The 23,479-nt window shown below is 39.3% G+C and overlaps 1 protein-coding gene across 3 annotated transcripts in view; it reads left to right on the top strand.

The window, feature by feature from the left end:
• ATP8A1 (ATPase phospholipid transporting 8A1) overlaps nt 1–23,479 on the top strand; it is a 219,198-nt gene that overhangs the window by 179,366 nt on the left and 16,353 nt on the right. For all 3 annotated transcript variants that reach the window (XM_087434255.1, XM_004419020.3, XM_087434256.1), the window contains 3 exons: nt 3,520–3,581; nt 5,878–5,934; nt 6,883–6,990. In XM_087434255.1, coding sequence (XP_087290381.1) covers nt 3,520–3,581; nt 5,878–5,934; nt 6,883–6,990 — 227 coding nt within the window. The remainder of the gene's footprint in view (nt 1–3,519; nt 3,582–5,877; nt 5,935–6,882; nt 6,991–23,479) is intronic.

Below are 23,479 nucleotides of genomic sequence, written 5' to 3'. Positions count from 1 at the left end.
GTGGATTTGCCTGTTCTGGACATTTCATATAAATGTAATCATATAATATGTGACTTTGGTTCATCCCTGTTGCAGCAAGAATCAGTACTTTATTCCTTTTTATGGCTAAATAATATTCTATTGTATGGATATACCACACTTTGTTTATTCATTCATCAGTTGATGGATATTTGGATTGATTCCACTCTTTGGAGCCATGGGATATTGAAATCCAGGGTACAATACAGGACCTTAGGCAAGTTCTCTAAGTAAGGTTTATTTTCAAAATGCAAAATCAATATAGGTATGAAAGACTAGGCATGTCCATCTGTTAAACTGCTATTTCAGTATTCTAAATTAGAAAAAATGTTTAATTTCAAGTATCTCAAGCCAAATAGCATCTAAAACGCCTTAGCCATGACAGGGTTTGAAAGGAATTCCCAAGGAACCTCAGCTCCTAGAAAGCAGATCCAAGTCTTCCTTTGTATTTGTCTGGGGAATTGCCTAAGCCAGCCAGCCCTCATCAGCAGAGGCTGTTCACAAGGGGTGCTGCCTGTATAACCCAAGTCTAGCCAAGTCCAGAGAACATGTGCTTTCTCTTCTGAAGACATGAATGGCATGTAGCATAAATTGCATTTTAACATCTGATGTTGAGGGTTTTGTCTTTTTTTTTGCCCTGTTTTTAATTTTTAAATAGGAGAAGTTTTTGATTTTTTAGCTTTTGAAAGGATGGGGTACAGAAGAAATATAAACATGCTATATAATGTGTAGCTAAATATTCATTTATTCACTTGTCTCAGTGGTTCTCAAAGTATGGTCATATAGACACCTGGAAATACCCATGAGCTTTTGGGGGTACATCAGGTCAACAAAATTGCATACTTTCAGAACTTTTATAATAGTATCAAGACATTATTTGTCTTTTTCATTCCTGATGCAAAAGCAATGGTGGGTAAAACTGCTGGTACTGTAGCACAAACAGTGGCACCACTGTACCAGCAGACATTATAGTCTTCACTGCCACGTGCCCACGTTAAAAAAACAACAGCAAAAGCCAGTTTCACTTAAGAATGTGCTTAAAGCATCTGTAAAACTAATACTTTTATTAAATCTTGGAACTTGGTACACATCTTATTAACATTCGGTGTGACAGAATGGGAACTATGCCTAAAGCACTTCTGCTGCGTGTCAAAGTGTGGCAGGTGTATCGACGTGTGGTGCCTTGTGCATTTCTGAGTTGTGAGCTGAGCCAGCGACTTTCACGAGGTTGCAGAATCGTGCGTCGGTAACAGATCCATTCGGAGTGTAAAGTGGACCAATGGATTTTAATGTAATAGAGTTCATTGATAGAGTTTCAGATTCCATACTGCAACTAACCTTTAAGAAACAATCTCTACCTCTTTAAGAAACTACTTGCTGAGTTTTGATGTAGTATCAAAGAATATCCACAATTAGTAGAAAAGATTATTAAAATACTCCTCTCCTTTATAACTTCGTCTCTCTCTGAAGTTGGGTTTCCCTCATATTTCAGCCAGAACAATATGAGAATCTTGCTGCCTTTTATTAAGCCAGACATTAAAGAGGTTGTAAGGTTGTAAAGCAATGCCGAGTTTCTCACTAACCTTTTTTGTTTTGGAAAATAGTTATTTTTCATAAAAATCTGTTTACATTCCATGTATTGGGTTTATTACTTTTATTTTTAGATAAATCATATTTTTAAATTTTGTGTCTTAATTTCTAACTTGGTAAATATTGATAGATATAAACCACATAAACAAAATCTTTTTGGAATCCTCAGTAATTTTTACGTATAAAGAGGTCCAGAGAGCAGAAATTATGAGAACAAATGATTTACCTAAATTATCCAAACGCTAAACCTGACAAACCCAACAAGAGGCTTTTAATTTTTTCCCTCAATGTGATCTTGAAATGAATCTCTCGATTCCTTCAGATGAACGAGTGGTGACTAGAAGGCTTAGTCAGACCCAAATATGATTATTTTTGATAATTTGCTTACATGGTTAAGGGACCTCTGTAGAAGCATGGAAGTCAGGAAGTAATCATAAGATATCTTCAGTTATTTTGTAGATTTCTGAGTTTGTTAATTTGTTCTATGGAAATTTGCAGATTAATTGCAGGCATAAGTTTGTCCACAACATACCCACAAGACGTAGCATATCAGATCCTATGTCCTTAATCATGGAATACCCCCACAGAGAAAGGTGGTCTCCTAGGTTGCTGGGCTGACTGCTAAGCAGCCCTTCCTGGCTACTTTTAACCAAAAACTTTAGAGAGGGAAGGGTCACATTGTGGAGCATCTGCCATGCTCCAGGCACCCTGCTCAGTGCTTCACATTTGAAATTCATTTTAACCTAAATCCCTCCAAGGTGGGTAGTTGCACTCCATCTTTTAAGTTAAGAAACTGAGTTCCATGGAGATTGATTATAAACGACCCAAGATGACACAACTAGTAACAGAACCAAGCCTGGTCTGTGTCTCCAAAACTCACCAGACTATCTTATCTCTTCATGCCAGCACCACTCTCCTTGACTCGTCCCATACTTTATTCTAACGTATTTTGTCCTTGTGTATTGAATATGTATTTCAATAAATATTGTTGAATATGTGCATAAATAAAATATTGTATTACACATACCATGGGTTTAAATTTTTCACGGGTGCCAATGATTTAATTATTCAGGTTTTTTTTCGTTTTATTTTTTTTATCAGTAATAGTAATTTTTGTTTGTTAACTACCACTCCCTTCATCTAAAGCCAAGTTCTTTGGTCATTGCTAGAATAACAAAATACTTTAAGGTATATCCCTAAATTCAGCCAGATTCTCAAAGAGCCATGTGCCAGAATTGTATTGATGCTCCTCAGTCTTCTATGAGTTGCTTTTATGAATCCCTGTTGGTCCAATGCTAACAACTTTATTGAGAGATAGTGAGAAGGCTCCCTAAAGTGTCATCTAAATTGTTAACAAAGTTCTTTATTAAGGGTTCAGAATGCCTTCTCCTGTATCAATGCCCATAGCATTAAGCTTTGCTTGAACAAACAGTTTGATTTTTTTTTTTTTTAATCTCGTAGACCCTAAGAAAGAATTAGTTAACAAATCAGGTTTTCTTCTTCATGTTGGCTGTTGGAAATTTGTTTTTAATTTATGACCATATTAATGGCAACTTTTTGCGACTTCTTAAGTATTTTTTTTTGTTTTGTTTGTTTCCCTCCTCAAAGCCCCAGTACATAGTTGTGTATTCTAGTTGTAGGTCCTTCTATGTGAGCTGCTGCCACAGCATGGCAGCTGACAGACAAGTGGTGTGGTTCTGCACCTGGGAACTGAACCCGGGCCGCTGAAGCAGAGCATGCCCACGTTTAACTCTTACAGTGTTTTTTTAATTAGCCTCATTTCTGGCTCCATTGTGTGGCCCTAAGTTCCCCTTCTTTTGTTCAACACTTGTAAATTGATTTGTCTTTGAAAGGCTTCTAAAGGACCTCATTTATTTTCTTTTCTAACCAGCCTCTTTTCTTTTCGTACAGGTAATGTATTTGGAAATGGGAAAACCTCCGATTATTTGCTGCTGGGAAACTTTGTTTACACTGTGAGTGCTGGGCATTTGCCTAGTTTGCATCTAACATCAAATCCTTTCATATGTGCTCATTTTATTTTCAGATTTAAATATGTGCATTTGTGAATTTAAAGATTGTTTACACTTCCCTTTAAAAACGAAATGAGATGCTTTGACTGTTAAGAGATTATTTTATATTAGGTTATAAAAATGTCATTTAGGTTCACTGACTTTATAGGACTTTGGTTGCTATTATTGTCAATATTCCCTCTTTGCTCTGATTGCCTCTCATTTGCCCTTTTTCTCTTCCTTGTCCCTTTTATTTTACTGCCCTTGTTAATATTTTCTTGCTTTCCTGAATGCGTGGCAGTTATTATTGTAGTATTCTTGGGTGTTTAACCAGTAATTATTCTAGAGTCTCATGAAAACTAAAATGGGAGAGAAATCTCCACTCTTTGGGGACATTTCACCCACACAAGGCATGGAACCTGCTGTGTTAAGTCACTATGCCAAACGCTTGTGGAAGATACACAGATGAACACAAGCTCATTCCTGCCAGAAAGAGCCAAAAAATGCTTTAAAACCATTTTTCCCTTAAAAGTCAAAAGCACTGCTTGAATGCTGATGCCCAAGGTCACACACTTGGTATCTGATAAAAGTTTACCCCAACCTTCAACTCTGAATTCCCAGACCAATGTTCTTTTCTCTCTACTCATGCGTCCCTCCCATGACCCCTAAATGGGGCAGTGTGCTGTTCTAAATACTAAGTGGCTATGGGAATGGCTGACTCAGTTAGTAGAAAAACTATAATATGATATTTAGATATCACATGTTTAAATAACTGAATGATAGGACCTTAAGGCCTTTAAGTACAGAGGGATTAGGTTTTTCCGGGGGTCTTCTTTCCATTGACATCAACCCACTGAAGGTAGTAACAGAAAAGAAAAATATGTTTGGGGTGGCTGGTAATTTGTTCTCATACAACATGAGTACAAAACATGAGAAAAAAGTAAATACTTGATAGAGTAAGTTTAGAAATTAATCAGAGTATATATCATGGGTGTTTCCTAGGGACACATTAAACTATCCAGGTCTCAGGATGGTGTTTTTCTTTAATTTTGTGTCAAACTATGTCTCTCATTTTAGAACTTTCTATATAGCTTAAGTTAATTAATACTTACATTTTAGTAAGAGTTTTATTTCTACAGATATTAATTCTAAATTGCCATTAGATATCCTGCTGAGAAAACCCAATGCTCCACTTGAACCTAACTTTATGGCGCCACTGGGGAAGCATCTAAACAAATACCATGTGCAAACCATTACAATGCCTGAAAGTAGGTCTGGGCACTGCAAGCATTTACTGATGACCAACGCTAGGCAAACATCACGTTCCCATCGCCACAAACTACTAAGAGTGCCCAGAGTTCCCTTGACTGCTAACAGTATTTAAAATTTTATTATTAACTATAAATAGATAATAATAGATAATACCACAGTGCTAAGCACTGTTCTTAGTGTTTTACACTCAAACCCCTATGAGGTAGGTAAGCTTTATCACTCCCAGTTTGCAGATGAAAGAGCTGAGACACGGAGAGGTCAAGTAACTTGCCTTGTTCCCTAACCACAACGGCTAACAAATGATGGAGTCTGAGCGTGAACAGTCTGACTCCAGGGCTAGGCCATTTAACCGTATGCTGTCTTGTGGAAAACACAGGGCAGTTCATTAAACCCGGTTCCCTTACTTCAGAATCAGTAGCGTAGTCACCAACAGTGATGGGTGTGTACGTCATGGAGGGTGTAACAGGCTCTTATATCCTGCTCTGCAGGGATTCAAGTAAATAAAGTTACAGAGTAAGTGTTGATTTCTAAATATCCACCTATATTACTTTTACAATTTATCTTCAAAATGCAGAAAGTGGGGCTTTAAGTATTACAGATAATATAAAATCAAGTTAAAGCAAGCTTGAAAACCCACATCACTGCAGATGTATATTCTCAGTTGCTAGTCATGAATTGTGCAAGAAACAGGCAGGCGCGTGTTCAGGAGCCTCGTGGATGCACTGTAAGGCTGTGAGGGTGAGGAGAGGCAGGGAAGGGAGACACGAGTGTGATGCTGCTAATGGGCAGTTCTGACTCGTCATGGTGGTAACATTCACAAGCTAATTCACTTGTTTCTTTGCTTGTTGGACGTACAAGGCAAGCTGTGAATAATCTGCCATCCCATAATCTAGTTCAGAGACACCTGTTCTTTTATAAATCTCACTTTCAGTCATTTGATAAACTATCATATTTATGAAATAAAGTAACATTTTCCCTTCTGTTTTAGTTTGTGGTGATAACTGTCTGTTTGAAAGCGGGATTGGAGACATCGTATTGGACATGGGTAAGAGGGTCTTTGACCAACCAACACATGTCACATTTACTTATGCATTATCGCTGATTATTTTTTTGTTTTTCATTCTAACTTTATGTATCCCTGTACCCTAGTTCCACAAGTTGCTAATTGTGGGGGATCAGGGGTGGAGGGAGGAGAACTGGAGATTCTAGTTTATCTAGTTTGGAAACACTGAGTAAAACAAACTTGAATAAGTTTATTTACCACAAGACTTCTCAGAGCCTTTAGTATATTATCATATGTTGTGAGTATCCCAGGCTTTCAAACTTATTTTAAGGCTTTCAAATTTATTGACTGGGAATCTTCTCTAGTGTGTCACAAGACTGGCATTGGGCAGAAAACCCATTGGAAAATGATTCTGAAGCCCAATAGTATTAGTGAAAGATTTGTCTTCAGACATTTGTAAAACATTTGTAAATATCCAGTCTGGATTTAAAAAGTTCCATTTCAGATATGTTAGTTTTGAAGTATATTCACATCGAGGTAGAGAGACCCAGTAAACAAAAAGAAATGAAAGTTGGATGCTCAGGGGAAAGATTGGCACAAGCAATTTGGATTTGACAGTCATCGGCTTACAGATAGTATTCACACGAGTGTCTAACATCTTTCAGCCAGAGCATGCAGAGAGAAAATGAAGGAGGCTTAAAGATGGTAGGGGATTAAAAAAAAAAATGAGTCAGAGGAGAGACCCACCAAAGGAGGTAGAGAAGGAATAGTTCTAAATGCCAGTAGCACAAACATCCTAACTGTTGTGGAAGAGATTAGCTCTTAATGCAAGATCCAGTTAAAACACACACACAGTTATCTACAAATTCTCATAGATAATATTTTATGGATGTAGTAAAAAATTAATAAGGGAATTTGTGAAAACATCATTAGTGTTTGTGTACTCAGTCTACCTAAAAGTCTTTTGACTCCGATTCCCTTCCTTCACAGTTCAGCCACGTAGCAATTTGGGGCAGCATTGCGCTCTGGGTGGTGTTTTTCGGAATCTACTCGTGTCTGTGGCCTAGTGTTCCGATGGCCCCTGATATGTCAGGAGAGGTAAGGTGTCCTAATAACTCATGATCCAACAGTCCTTAAAAATTGGTAATGAACCTTAATTTTTTGGCTTGGAGTTATATTAAAATAGTATTTGACAATTTAAAAGCTATTTTTAAATTCCACAGTTGTGAGTGATAAATCTTAAGAGAATATTTTAACCTTGGACATTTTACTTAAATCTGATTCTTCCTTTCTTTATAGCTGGGATAATAAAATATGGTTGTCAGGAGCTTGAATCATGTTAAGAATATCCATAGAGAAAATGCCGTTTTAAAATTAGACCATAAATCCACAAATACATTTTGGATAAGAGGTTTGGGGAAGCGGTGAGTTTGTGTCTTTGGGACAGTCTATAATTTCTTCTGCTATCTCTTATTCTAAAGAGAAGTCTACTATCACTAGATTAAATGCACTTTCAGAGTTGTCTTAATGACATCAGCTGGGTTTTCATTGTGGAAGAGTTAGGGTATTTGACATTTCAGCCTTATCATAGTCCATTTTCAATTCTGTCTCTCAGTTTCTTGTTACACTGGTAGGAATTGAGTTATTAGGTGTTCAGGGGGGAGTGTCACAGGATCTCCTTTCCTTCAGAAGAGATTGCAGCAGTAGGAGGGTTTATGATTTCAATTGCAGGAAATTTGACATAAAATGTATAAAAGAAAATGTGGAAAACATTTCAGGATTTCCTGTGACCTCACAGTAACTTGCAAATCAAGGTAATGTGAGCTCCGTTACAATACATTGTTTTCCCGCAGTCACAGGAAATCTTTCCAGTGGTTTCCATGTATTTGTTGCCTCTAAGTACTGCCTGAGTACCTTTCACTTTTGACAGTCTGGTTTATAGATCATTTTCATGAAATTTTATCTGACAGCATCCTGCTTTTTATAAATTAGCAGAATGCAGACACATTAAAAAAATTTTTGTGGTTAAATTTATTAGAGAGAGGCATGATATACTATTACAGAAAAACCAGACATATCAAGGAGCATGTACTTCCTTCCACCAAAAGCAAAGGCTTCTTTTGAAATGTGTGCTGTGAAGTCTAGAAAATTTATAGCATGTATTTTGAGGAGAACAGAGAGAAAGCCGTAAATGCATCTCCTCACCTTGGTTTCTGAGTCCTTTTTTCCTGAAGAAATAAAAATCAAAGACTTTATATATCTGATGATGCCACTTGGAAAATCTAGTGTTGTTCTTTGTTTTTATTTGATGTGCTCTGATTGGACCTGCTTTTCCCCGAGGTCACTTCTACCTTACTATCTTTTTCATTCAACCTCATTTTATCGCATTTCTTAATGTTTTATCTTCAAAATGAATGACACAAAAGATTTTGAGATGGAGATCGTTTAAGCAGCGGTAGCCAATAGCTTTGATGACAAGAACAGAGTTTTTGACCACCTACTTCTAGGACAAGTGTGAAGTTTGACTGGCTTTTGGCCCAGCAAATATAATTCTACCCTTGCCTGTGGAATTCCTGGTATTACCCAAACACAAAACTTAATATCATCTCTTGAGATTTGGGGTGATGCTGTGTTTAATTCAAAGTGAAATGAATGTCAGTGCTCTATCACATGTCTGTTCATGTCAGATACAGGGGGATGTGCTAATGGGGCTTCTTTTTCTTGTTGTTTTATTAATACTGATACTTTGAATATAATGTTTAAATAGCTGGTGCTCCATTGAAAATACGAAGACTGGATTAATTCAGCTGTAGGCTTAACTAGCTTCTTCAAAATGTCTGTTTAATTTATTCAAAGAAAAGAATAATACTTTAAATTTATGTAGTACTTAGTGCTTGCAAAGCATTTTGATGTATATATATATGTGTGTAAATGATCCTCACAACCCAACTCCAAAAAAAGAAGATAACAAGAATAGCACTCAAATTCTCAAGGACAGATAGTCTGCATTTACTGCCTACTGGGTGTTAGGGTGAAAGAGCCCCAAAAATGTTGTAGCAATACTCAATTTTTGAACATTTTTATTATATGTAGAAAGTCATTAGTTCTATTAAAATCCAGCTAATTACAGAAAGAAGTAACTACCCTTAGGTTTACATTTTCCTAATCTTAAAATTCTATATTTCCATCGAGGGTATAGCCAAATACATACATACTAATATAAGAAAAATCCATTTATGTGCCAATATTTATACTTGTATGTATATATATATATATAAAATTGGCCAACCATCTTGAATAGAATTTACTTATTCATCTGTTAACTGTTTCATAGCAAAATACTATTGTAATATATTATATATTACATATGTATTATTATATATTACATATAGTGATATATTATTGTAAATAACACCAGGATAAGTATAAATATTAGCATTCTCTGACTTGGCATGTTTTATATAATCCTCATAATGAAACACAACACGGGGCAGCCCCCAGAACGTAAGGGTATTCCGCAGGATTCATGGTGTGGTGCATGGGTAATTTTCTGTCACCACGACTAACAGGGTCATAAGTATCTAATCCAAAGACCATACCCCTAGGACTCCAGTCCTTTCCTGTATTGATTTGGCGGCAGTTCCTTCCAAAACTAATTAATTAATTAAATATGTGTGTATGTTTTGGGGCCTAAAAGCATAATGAGGGCCTCCGGGATAGTACAGCATTAATACAGATGGAGTAGAGAGACTGAAAATAGCAGCCCTGTTCCCCCCTGTCCTGATTCAGGTGATATATTGAAGGGTGAGGTAGTGGATGGTTTTAAAGGGGTATTGACACGATAGAGAATTTCTTCAAAGAGGCAGCCAAGATCTGGGAAGGTTAATAACACCAGTAACACCTAAGGTCTGTCGAACACTTGATCCCAGGTACTTCTCTGAGTGCTATATATGCGTTCAGTCAATCGACTCAACAACTAGTTGTTGAGATTCTTTTATGGGTCAGGCACTGTTCTAGGCACTGTGGATTCATTAGTGAATAAAATAGACAAAAACTCATGCCCTTCTCAGCACACTTTTCCTCTAGTGGAAGGAGATAGAAATTAAATAAAATAATTGAGATATACAGACTGATATAAATACTATAGAGAAAAATACAGCAGGCTAGGGGGCGCTGAGAGCTGAGCCTTCCGCTGTGTTTCCTGTAGAGCCTTGTGGCTTTTACTCAAGGTCAGATCAAGAGCCCTTGGAGGGGCATGAGAGAGAGGTGTCATGATCTGACTTATCTTTTCCCAGTAGGATTACAGCTGCTGTGATATGAACCACTTAGAGGGTTATTGCAGTAACCTAGGGGAGAGAGAGTGGTGGCCTGGACCAGAGGGCGGCAGTGGTGAAAGTGGTCAGATTCTGAATCGAGTTTGAAGGTAGAGCCAATAGGATTTGCTGACAGACTAGAGTAAAGAGTGAGAGGGAAAGAAGTCGAGGTAGACTCCATCGGGTGGACCATGAACCTCGTCAGGACGTGCTTGTTCTCAGCTCACTGGACCCTCACAGCAATTTTGTTATTATAGCCATTTTACAGATGAGGAAACAGAGGCACAGAGAAGTTAGTACCTCATCTGACATCCCACTAAGACTAAGTGACAGAGATAAGATTTTGACTTAGATGTCTGGTCCTGGAGTCTGCTACCTTAAACACTGCATTATGCTGCTTCTCTGCTCATAGTTACTCAGAGGAATCCATGGTATGTAATCTGGAAGTTAGAAGTCTGAAGGGACCATCACTCCTTGCAGGTATCTCAAAGATTTGTGTACGAGAGGAAGTCTCTGTTTTCTGTTTTCCTGACAGCACTGCCTCCTCCACGTTTCTACTCTCTGGAGACATTTCGGTGGTCTTGTTCTTCCTCAGTCCATCCTCCACATCCGAGCCGCAATAACCATTCCAGAAGGCTTACACTCCTTCTCGAGGTCCACTGCCTCTTCATTTCTTTACTCATTCACTCCAATATAACAATGTCAGGATCCTAGTGCCCCATAAATAAGTGTTAAATAAATGATCATTAAGTAAATTTTTTTGCTTGCCTATTTGTTTTGAACAAACAAATGACACAGAATGGGATAGAGGAGACAGAGAGGCAAATTTCAGCTCAAACAGAACAAATTTCTGACATCTAGAGATTTCCAACATGTGGAGATTGCCAGCAGCAGAAGAGGATGCTAATCTCATGTTACTAATCCTTCCTGTGCGGGTCAGTGGTGAGCTCTCGGCCACTAGTGATACATGGGCAGAGCCTCATTTGTCTACACTCCAACGTTGCCTTCCAGCTCCTGCGATTCAGATTGTCGGTGTGCTTCTCTTCACTGTGCTCTCTCCAGAGGAACATCTTAAATGTTGGAAGGGCACAGGTGATTTTGCTCTAGTTAACAGGATCTCAGGGTGCAAATTATACACAGATTAGGCAATTTACAGGTACAGGTCTCATGCTTCTATATTCAGCTGGACACATATTCACACATAGGTCGGGATCTTATGGTCATTTCCAATTTACATTCTTGGTTCATCTTTGCAGCCCCATCTGAAGACAGAACTATTCTCTCAGTGTGTTGAAAATATGCTTGCTCGCTAAGAGGGGGACAGAAGGGAATCAACATTTATTATGCACCCACTATTCTCTCCAGGCACCGTGTTTGATCCCAGGCAGTCCTTGTTTTATTTAAGTCCATATCACAAACTTTTGTGGTAAGCAGAGCAATAGCAAGACCCAGAGAATTCATTCCAGGTTTTCTTTTCAAGCCCCAGTGGTTTCCTCTAATATCCTGAGGAACTAAAAACCTTCTGTTTGGGGCCCATTGCTATTCCTTACTCCCAGGCGGGAACTCTTTTCTTGCCGCCATCTTCCTTGCATTCTGTCGATTTCCCAGGATACCCAGGGCCCGGATCGATTTTCTTAACCAGATATAAAAGTGTGCCCATCTCTTTTTTAAAAGTGCCTAGCTTTTTAATTCCCTCTTTTCAACACCCACCTAACTCCCTCAACCCCATTTATAGACATTCCGTGTCACTTCATATCCTAGCCTCTCACCTCTTCTTAACAGCATAAATAATACCCATCTCATTAAAAAAATATACATGAAATTGAAAACCCAGTCATCCCGCGTCATCAGAGCTGCCACTCAGATAATAATAGATAGAGCCTCATTGACTGGGGTCCAGTCACTGGTAGAGCCCTTTTCGTGTCTTCAGTCTAACACTGTGAGCACTTCATAGCAACACTGGGAGATAGTTCCTATTATACATTTTACAGACACAGAGTGGTTAAATAATTTTCTCAAGGTCACACAGCTTATAAGTAGCTGAGCTGCGAATGGAACCCAGCCAGAGTCTGTCCCCTTAACCACCATACACACTTGTCTGTCCCTTTTACATTTCTTCTCTCACCTTTGCATTCCTCTCCACTCAGGCTGTTCTCCTAGCCTTACCAACTTTAAAAGTGTAACGGCCTTTTAGTGTCAGTGCCACCAATCAAAGTACTTAGTTCCATCTGGTGAGTAAACTAAGCAGTCCATTATCTGCATATAATATTTCCATCTTCAGTTGTACTCAGCTGCCTGTATCACTGATCAGGGGTCCTTTCCACAACATCACATAGTTTCTTTCCCCCTTCAGCACATTCTACCAGAATTACCAAAACTTTGTTCCCCAAATATCTCAGAATTTAGTGCAGACTTCAGTTACTCCAGCCATAGCCAGAGCGGGTTGTTCTCAGTTGGTGGGCAGGGTGTTCCCATTTGGGAAACATTCCTTCCTATAGTTTGTGCTTTGTTTCCATTACAGTAATTCTACATCTCTGCTCATAATAATGACTCAACTGATAATGATTAACAAGTATCCCAGTACCACACATTATTGAAATAGTTAACTATTAAAAAGGAATTATGACATTGGGGTAAGGGGGCAGTGGATTATACAAAGGGAGAAAATACGACACTAAGAGATTATTTAGGAGAGGAAAATAAAGAGAAAATAGTGTGACGAGCTTGGCTGCAACTTTAAATATGTCGCTGTCTTCCTCTCCTCTCACAAATATGGTTGTGATTTAAGAGGAGGGCTTTTTTTCAGACCTGACTTGTATTTTTTCACACCAGTACCACAATTTATGGGGCAAGGTAGGCCCTGGGGAGAAGTGGTCTGTTATATAAACATATGCTGGCCTGCTTTTCCGACTTGTCTAGATGATGTTACTGGGTATTTTTTGAGTTTCCAGGAAAAAATATTTTAGCACTATGATTAGTACACCAGATGAAAAAATACAAAGCAAGCTACATCAAGGACCATTTCATATCACGATTAATACCAGAAGCTTAGGATCAGCAAAACATTTAAATGTATCGTGGCATTGCAGACACGCATGGTAAAGTCTTCCCAAACACCATCTGGTTCTGCTCTCCCTGGCCTAAGGGATCTATAAAACTACTGAAGGAAATTGAAGTTAAGGAACGAGCATGTGTTTTACAGAATTTCAGATCTCTTGATTGAGGTTTGTAAAGTCTCTCTGAAAAACAATAAAAATCTTTGTTGAACCCTTTGGTGTCACCCCTGTAGGAAAGGTATTAATAAACGACGTTAGTGATATGATTTTCCTAAATCGTGCTGTTGCCCATTTTACCAACATAATAAATTACTTAACATATGAGGAATTTCCTGGTTAAAATAGTCCTGATTCCTCTGTCAGCTTTTAATTACCTAGATAGGATGTAATAATTTATTGGTCACAAGACCAGCCCTTGTGGATGGGGTGGGGCGGTGTTATCATACGATGGACTTTCATCCAAGATTACTGTGTTTAGCCAAGTAGCCTGGAGGGAACAACTACCCTAAATTCTGTCGGATGTTCTTCAATGAGCCAACGATTGTGAGCCCAGCCAGTAAAACATGTCATTGGTCGGAGTCCTCATGCCCCAACGGTAAATGAGACAGGCCAGACCTTCACAGTTCTTAAAGCAGCTGGCTGCGTAGCCACTTCCAAGCCCATTTTGTAAAGAGAAGCCTGCATAGAAACACCGAGAAGGAAAAAGAGACATGGCTATGACAAACATAATGGCAAATCAGAACATTTGCACACATTTTAAAGTTACAGCTCTCTTGAGAATCATTGCAAGAGCTGGCATTGCTCTTTGTAAGCACAACATCTTTTTCTGCAGTATAGAGCAAATGTATGTTGTCTGATGTATCCTAGGCTCTGCATTAGGCAGTGGTGGATGCAGAGATGAACGGAATTGGTCCTTGCCCTTAAGGATCTCGTTGCTAATGATGGGGTGTTGCTGTCATACATGTAAGAGATGCTGTGGTGTACCCGAAGTGCCTTGGTAGTAAGCAAGGCATGGGAAGCTGGATAAAACTTGCTCTTCGTATGGCAGAGCTTCGGTTCTTCTCTAGAATCGATTCATCCTTACATTCATTCATTCTATAAATATGTGTTGAGTGCTTACACGGTGCTGGGCAGTGTGTCTAGGTAACGGGTTAATTAGGCACGATACCCATTAGCATTCAGGTTGTGGGGACCAGGGAATGGGAAGGAGATATGGTCACTCAATCAGTTATCAAATGACTAAATGATGAATGACTAAAGATAATTTCACAAAGTGATCAGTGATAGGAAGAAAACAGGGGATATGATAAGAGGCAGAGCTATAATGGCTGCTCCAGGAAGATCTTTTTGAAGAAGCCAGCTGAAACTCAAATGATGTGGGGATACCTGTCATGTGAAGAAGAGCATTTTAGGGCTGAAGGAACAGCAGGTGTCCATGCTCTGAGGCGGGCATGGGCCTGGCAGGTTCAAAGACTAACAGATCAGTGTGGCTGGAGCAGAGAGTGGGAAAGAGCACAAAAAGAGGGGATCAGTGAGATAGACAGAGGGCAAACCCCCCCTCCAAGCTCAGCACTCTAGCTCCTAAGAGCAGTACAGCTTGTTTTTGAGTTGCCTGCCAGGGGTTCTATCAGAAATGTTCATCAAAGAAACCATGAACGTCACTGTGCCATCTGCTTCAATAAAGCTTATAAGTGGACACAATTTTTGCATTCTGTGACATGGTGAAAATAAAGAGATTGTCAATGAGTGATCAAAAGCTGCTTTGTTCCTAGTCTTCCTAGCAGGTATCATCCAAAGCAAGTTACTTGTGGTGTATTTTTGATGTTAAAGAAGAAAAACTGTGGATTAAACAAGAAAGAAACTTATTTTTCCCTCATGTAAAAGAAGTCAAGTGAAGGCAGGCAGTCCAGGGCTGTGTGGCAGCTGCACAGTCACCAAAGACTAGGTTTATTCTGTCTTGCTGCTCTGCCAACCTCAGTGTACTTCCTCATAGTTCCAAGTGGCTGCTTAAGCTCTAGCCATTGTACCAACATTCTAGCCAGCAAGAAAGAGAAGAAGAACAATTAACTCTTTCTCTTTGAGGGTCTTTCCTAGACATTGCCCACCACATTGCCACTTAGATCTCGTTGACCAAAAGCTAGTCACATGGCCACACCTAGCTACAACAAGAGAGCCAGAGGAATATAGTCTTTGAGCTGGAGGACAAGGTGTCCAGCCAAGAACCAAGTGGTTGCATCTAAGAAGAAGGGGAGAGGGAATATATTGGGGGGCAACTAGAAGTCTCTGCCATGAAAGTCAATAATTGGTCTACATAAGCCATATATTGGCTTTTATATGTCTGTCTATAGCTAAGTACTTTTTGAAGTTTTGAGTTTTTAAAAAATAATTTCCCGGGGCCGGCCCCGTGGCTTAGCGGTTAAGTACTCAAGGGCTCTGCTACTGGCGGCCAGGGTTCGGATCCCGGGCGCGCACCGACGCACGCCCATGCTGTGGCAGCGTCCCATATAAAGTGGAGGAAGATGGGCACAGATGTTAGCCCAGGGCCAGTCTTCCTCAGCAAAAAGAGGAGGAACGGCATGGATGTTAGCTCAGGGCTGATCTCCCTCACAAAAAAAATAAATAAATAAAAATAATAATTTGCCAAAAGAGATGGTAATTATGTGACAGGATAGAGGTGTTTGCTAATATTATGGTGGTAATCATGTTGCAGTATATAAATATAGCAGATCAACACATTGTATATCTTAAATTTACATAATTTAATGTTATATGTCAGTTATATCAATATAGCTGGAAAATAAATTTAAAAAGAGAAAAGAATTTTCTACAATCTGAAATATAGGTCATTATGTTTTATGGACTGAATTACTAGTAATCAAAAAATTGATGCTTTATGAGATGGTTTTTAAGAAGATAAAATACAAAGCCATCACAAAATTATAAAAACCAGTAAAAGTGATTTAACAAGTAAACATAATTGAGCATTGATATAACATACCCTATCTTACTTAACTTATCCAGCAACATCATAACATTTTAAAATTATATTTCTCATAATAAAAAGTATTTTGTTGCTAATTCTGTCCTCCTTTTTCTGGTACTTTTAAGTTTTTTAAATAACACAGTAAAGATTACAACAAAACAAAAAACAACAAATTCTCTTCTTAATTATTTTTACTATTCTGGGAACTATATCCCTAGAAAATAAAGTGTCAGAGCCACACATTTCCTAGTGCTCTTGATTCCTCTTTGGAAAGACTATTTTGCATGTTCAGTTCTCACTTCATTGATATATAGTCAAATTTTACTTTTATTTAAAAAAGTTAACTTCTGATTGATCCAGGTCCCAACTAGCTCTTCCTCCTTTTCCACTGAACATCTTTTTTAAGCATTTATTATCTCATTGCTACCTTTGCCAGAGGGTGGAGATGCAAAGGTTGGTTCTTGCATCACACAGCAAGATTGAATACTGGTTCTGAGTCCCACAGGGTGATCGCTCCTCCTTCAATCCCTCACCACCACCCAGAAACATCCAAGGGGAAAAAAGCAGATAAATGCTTGTGAGCTAGTATCTAATTTGCATGTTTTCTAAGATTTTCTTTGTTTGGAACAATTTGCATATTTTCTAAGATTTTTGTTTGTTTGGGATAATCCAAGCCAAGGGTTTTCTTTGTGTAATCAAGAGCTTCTGGGAATAATTGCAAACATATTGAGGTTTATCCGAAACACCCTTCTCCTTAGTTATTTTCTGGGTGTTCTGCCCTGTCTATTTTTATGGAGAAAGTAATAATTCATCCTGTATGCAAGCCCAATTCAACTCAATTCAACTGAGATTTATGGAGTGCCTGTGCATCAGGACTTATACTGGGTGTCAGTGGATCAAAAGTTGAAAAAAAGAGAGTCCTTCTGAGGAGCTTGAGTCTAGTGAAGTAAACCAACAGATCAACAGATAATTAGAATGTAAGATGCTAATTAGTATGATCAGGATGCACAATGGTTAGCAGGGGAGAGGGCACTCAACCCCCAGGCTATAGTTTGGGTAGTTTGGAAAGGTTTCTTGGTACTGCTGTTCCCTGATCTGTCCAGGAAGGCAAGTGGCTTTCCCAGTAGACAACAGCCCAAGCAAAGAAGTTTGGGGTTGCAAATGTAGGGAATGGTTGGAGCTAGAACTGAAAAGTTAAGCAAGGACCAGGTCACAGAATGTCCCTTGAATGTCATTAGCATCATTACTGTAAACCATGGTAGCAGGCTTTTCATTATGAAATACACAGTATTCCAAAAAGTACCTGGAGACATAGAAAAAAGATTTGGGTCAGAGGACATTATAAAATAAATGCTAGTAATGAACTTGTAAGTGATGAAAACATTTTTATATTTTGACATGAATATAGATCATATAATGTAATTGACAATTTGCAAGAATTCTTTTCAGCTCAAATAAGACATCAAAGACCTTTCTCAATGATAAGCACCAGACCGTAGAACTTAGCGTGTGCGTTTCTCTGTCTTTGGGTTTTGTCAGAGGGAAGTTTTAGCCAGACTACCCAAGATGTGCAGCCGCTGAAGGATTTCAGTGGAAGTTCACGTCTTCAAGACAAAGTCCATATGAGCTTGAAGTTTGTCTCTGGTTAAAGTGCACTGTGGCAGATTCACCACTTAGTACTGGCCAGTGATGCTTACATCCCTCCAAGTTCAACCTCATGCTCAGGTACTATAATGCGTTCAGACGGAAAGGCTCAAGACTCTGGGAAAGGCTCACCTAACTTAGAGACCTTGACAATGTTACATCATGGTGTTTCTTGGGCCTTGGACACAAAGACACTTTCAGAAACGTTTGCAAGTTCAAATTCAAATAACACAGTATTTCATTGTCTGAAAGCAGAGTTGATTTTGATGAGCTGATGTAAAGTTCCTATACATCCACGATTGTGTTGCAATGAGAAAGCACAAGTTTGATACAGAAAATAGCATTCTATTTACATAAAATTTATATTTCGCCATAAAAATATAGATGTTAAGCTGTGGCTCTCAACTTTCAAGGTACTAAAGAGTATCATTGAATCTCAGGTTCAGTGAATCAGCTTTTCTAGTCCCCTGAGGCTGGGTGACTGAAAAAGGGAGCTCGAGGAGAGAAGACCATATAGGTAACTGAGTTTGGAGGAAATCGAACTGAAATTGGAATATAGCAACACGGAGTCTACCTTTTCCAAAGAAATGTCTAGCTAACAGAGCAGGGACAACTCACTGAGGAGCAGTAGGGAAGAAGAGCCACAGTTTGATCAGAAAGATCCAGAAAGTTTGTATGAAAAGAAACAATACCTGCAAACCTGAAGTTGAACAATGAATTTTTTTTTTAATGAAAATGATTTCATGAGGCAGATGCTTCCTGAGGAGACCAGAAAGATTATCTGAGACATAGGAGGCGGCGAGTGAAGTTAAGTGATCCTGTAACATGGTAGATGGCTTTAAAAAAAAAAAAAAAAGAAAGATGGGAATTGTGGGTTTTGAGGATCACCAAATCACATCATAGTACAAATCATCTCTGAAGAGTTGCTCTATCAAGATGTTTCAGAGGAGCCATAGCCAGAAAGAACAATTAAACTCTTGGATCTGACACTATACCTGACCAAATCCTAAGAAGCACGTAATAGGATATGTAAGCTATATATAAGCTTTTGGAGTTTTCTCCAAAACTTGTTCACTCCCTTGGAAAAGCTCTAAATCTTCAAAGATAAAATAGCACTCCTACATAAAGAAAAATGAAGGGTCTCATTCACAGCAACAGCAAGGAGAGGCATTAGCCAGATATGTGTATGGTTAATGGAAAGAAAATTAGAAAATTTGACAAAAATGAGAGAAATATAAAAAGTTGAAAAAATAAACATACCATGTCTCCAACTAGGAAGATCACTATTGAATCGTCAGTGCTTCCCAATTAAGAGAACCTTTAGGGGAAAAGAAAAAGGAAATACATCTTCTCCTCATGACTGTAATCTAGCCTAGGAAAATAATCCTATATACCTAGTATATTATGTTAGTATATTGTGTTAGTGTAACATAAATATCCAGTTATAACTGCTCCCAGGACAACTCCATGCCAGAACACGAGAAAACCAGTCAAACTGTAACCACCACATCTCAAGAACATAGTCCCAAGGCTCTGGTGTTTTTTATTTTTAATCTCTCCAAACACTAGGCTGTAAGAACTTATTTATTCAGCAGTTATTTATTGCACACCTGCTTGGTGGTTAAGCACTTGAGTTTTGAGAATTCATCAAGATATATTTCTTCCTTTTACAGAGATTATAGTCTAACGGCAAGACAAAGGAGCAAGCAGAAAATGGGTGATAGGTGCCACCAAAATGGAAGCCTAAAGTAGGGCCAGCTAACCCAAGTCTAAGAAAGGAAATGACATTCAATGTGAAAATTGAGGAGAAAACAAGAGTCACAGATGCAAGAGCTCAAGGATGAGAGTAAGCATGGGCGCATCCAGGGACTGCTAACACGTTCTGTAGCTAGAGATAGAGGCTGGCTTAAGAGGTGATATGGGGGAAGCAGTCAGAAGTCAGGCAGGAAAAGTCTTGAAATCATATTAAGGATTCTGTACTCTTTCCTGAGGGTGGTATGAAGCCATTGAAAGGGTGTAATCCAAGAACTGCTAAAATCTAATTTGCACTTTGGAAATATCCCTCTTGCTACAGAGTGGAGATGGGCTAGAAGCAGAGCAAGACTGGAGTCAGTAAGTCCAGCAAGGAGGCTGTTAGGAGGACAGGCAAATTTTTGGGTTAGCATAATGGCAGCAGGGTTGGCAAGAAGTAGGTAGGTTGGAAGATACTAAAGAACAACAGAACATGGTGGTATATCAGATGTGGTGTAAAGAGACAGTTCAAGAATAAAGCCCAGTTTTTTGTCTTAGACAGTTATGAAGCTATTCCCTGGATAGACTGCACAAAGGAAGAGCAGGTTTTGAGAGAAGACAGTGTTTGTTCAATTTGGGATGTATTAAGTTTGAGGTACGTGTGTAATGTTCAAGTTCAGACCTGGATAGTCTGTGTTTGAAATAAGTCGGCCCTCCCTATCCGCGGATTCCGCATCCGCAGACACGGATACAGAACTCGCCGATGCTGAGGACTGGCTAAAGGACTTGAGCATCCGCGGATTTTGGTACCCGAGGGGGATCCTGGAACAATCCTCCGCGGATACTGAGGGATGACTGTACAGGTAAGAGATCTAAGCCACAGGGTGAGATTGTGACTGATCCCTATATAAATAATAGAAACTGCCAATCTTCCTAGGGAGTGTATTTATATGATAACGGAAGGCTCCTGACAGAATACCAGGGTATTTTACGTTTCTCTTTGTTTGGGACTCTTCCAGACAATCAGTTTTCTAATAATTACATTCTGTGAACAGCATTTTTAATAGCTTGGATAGTATTCTCTCATATGGATGTGCATTTACTTAACCAGTCATATAGTATCTTGTTAGTTTTCACTAACGTTTTACTATTTAAAAGAATCCGCAATGAATATTTGCTTCCCCAGAATTAGTTCCATGGGATGTTAGTAAGCAGTATGTGAGAAAATGTACCATTTGGAAACCGTGGTTTAAAAAACTATTCGGTAGGGTTTTTTATGGCGCTGTCTCAAAGCCTTAAATATGCTACTCTGCGCTGTGACTCTCCGAGAGGATGCTGCTCTCAGTTTGTTTATACCTTTTTTTTTTTTTTTTGTGAGGAGATCAGCCCTGTGCTAACATCTGCCAATCCTCTTCTTTTTTTTTTTTTTTTTTTGCTGAGGAAGACTGGCCCTGGGCTAACATCCGTGCCCATCTTCCTCCACTTGATATGGGATGCCGCCACAGCATGGCTTGCTAAGCGGTGCGTCGGTGCGCGCCCGGGATTCAAACCGGCGAACCCCAGGCTGCCGCAGCAGAGCGGGCGCACTTAACCGCTTGCGCCACCAGACAGGCCCCGAGTTTATGCCTTTTCTAAGCCTTGGGCTGTGGCGTGCTTTTTAGGGGGAGTGCTTTCAGGACTAGTGACTATGGAACAGTTTCGTGGGATACTAACCTGTGTGCAAAAGCTGTCCCAGATTTCAACACACAGTTCCGGAAATTGAATTATCAAATTAATAGGAATGAATGTTTTGTCCTTGATGCACATCGCCAAATACTTTTCCCAAAGGCGAGTCCATTGCTGATGGGAATATAAACTGCTACAAAGACCTGTTGCACCATACCTCCCCTTCCAACTGTGATAGTGAGTTGTTTAAATCCGATCTAATTTGGTAGTGTTTCTATGACTACAGAGAGGCCTGGCACTTTTCCATGTTATTGATTACTTGCTGCTGCTTTTGTGAATACCGTCTCAGGTCTTTGGCCACTCTACTGCGACCTTAGCAATTCTTGTGAAGATAATGGTCTATTTATATAACCAGATGTTAATGCAGAATTTCATGTATTTGTGGCAGTCATTCTCCCAGTTTCTTGTTTATCATTTACTTTTTAGTTATGTTCTTTTTGAACATGTGGAACTTCTACATTTTTATGAGTCAGTTCCTTAAAGCATTTCTTTTTGTAGTTTTTTCACTATTTTTAAGCTTAGAAAGTCCTTATATAAAGCTTTACCTAGACACTTAATCACTTCTTGGTTTTTTGTTATTATTAACATTAACTCTTAACCCCTCTGGAATTTATATTAATTTATCTTGCTGCCCTCCCCTCCAAAAAAACAACTAACCAAGTTTTATAGCACTGTTTTATGAATAATTTTGCCTTCCTAAACTAATATATTATGGCTGTACAGTCCTTAATAATTTTTATGAAAAAAAATTTATCTCCATTTCCTAAATTAGCAAATTGAGATGAATGGCAGTTTATTAGTGGTCAGTTACTTTGGCCAATTTCAGTCTGGAGACGAGCGTATATTGTGACATTAATGTGATGAAAACCATGACATTTATAAACTGATTTACACTTAATTTGATATTGTAATAAAAATTTCCTTCCTTGAAGCTCATGGGAGAGATCACTAGAAAGAACAAAAGACAAGCGGGTTTAAAGAAATTTGAAAATTAAAATGAAGAAAGGAAAGTTTGTTGATAATCATTGTTAATAATAAATGCATCCCCTTTACAAACATTCTCAGGTTTAATTCTTACAATCCACTTTACAGTTGAGGAAGCAAGACTGGGAAGTTACTTCCCCTCAGTCTGAGAGCTGGGAAGGGCAGAGCCAGACTACTTTCAGGGCTGTTTATCATCAGTCCTGCTCCAACTAGGGTCCAAGGATATAGTCTTAGAGTTCCCCAAAGGGCCTTCTTTTTTAGACAGCGTCTGTACCTTATCCAAGAATAAGAGTCATAGGGTACCACCCTGACATTTATAGTGTAGAAGGAGGGGCAGACTTAAGAACCACGTCACTGAAGGCTTCTAGGCAGGTAGCACATTGAAATTCTCTCTCCTACAAGACTGAACTGGGGACTGTGAAGGTGAGGAAGTAAGTGCTCCTCTTTGGTGTGGGAATGTAGGTGCAAGGGGTCACCTCATTGTGGGTCAAAAGGTAAGCCCTTCTTATCTGGTCAAGCCCCTTGGCTTGGCCAAATGCACTTGAGCTCGTATTTTCTCAAAGGTTCTTTCTCTGCACGTTCACATGGAAATTTCAGAATAATTGCTCTTTCCTCTGCCGCAACTTGAATTTTCAGGCAGCGTTGGTTCGTTTTTGAAGCCCGCGTGGTCCGACATTGAGCCAGCATCACGCCGCAGAGACAAGCGGGTGTTTGTTCCCCGCGCGGGGCCTTTGCCCTCCAGCTCACTGGCTTTGTGGCTCCCTCGGCTGATCCTTTCTCAAGTCCCCCGGGTGCCACTTTTGTGGCAGGTTCCATTTGGTTTCACAGGGCCTCGAGGAGGGGCGGCGGGGGCCGCTTGGCATGGCCCACCGATCTCCCACGTTAAGAGCAATTTGCACACTGCTCTCGGAGGGAGCCGAAGCCCGGCCCCGAACAGGCTGCTCCTGTTACCCCATTGTCTACGGGGACCGGGCGTCTTTTCCCAGCTGACCTGCCTGCGAGTGGAGAGATGTGAAAAGTTAGAGACAAAAATGGTTTCTACAGAGTGAGGGGGAGCTTTCTTGTACAGAAAGGAAGGAAATACCTCTGTGGGATTTTATTTTTTTCCCCCCTCTTCATCAAAAAAATACAAAGAGTCTCTCTGTCTTTAA

Source organism: Ceratotherium simum, chromosome 8 (genome assembly GCF_057802395.1).
Source record: "Ceratotherium simum simum isolate JZ-2026a chromosome 8, ASM5780239v1, whole genome shotgun sequence".
NCBI classification, from domain to species: domain Eukaryota; kingdom Metazoa; phylum Chordata; class Mammalia; order Perissodactyla; family Rhinocerotidae; genus Ceratotherium; species Ceratotherium simum.
The sequence above is the reverse complement of the archived record's forward strand: the minus strand, read 5'-3'. Positions and strand labels throughout refer to the sequence as shown.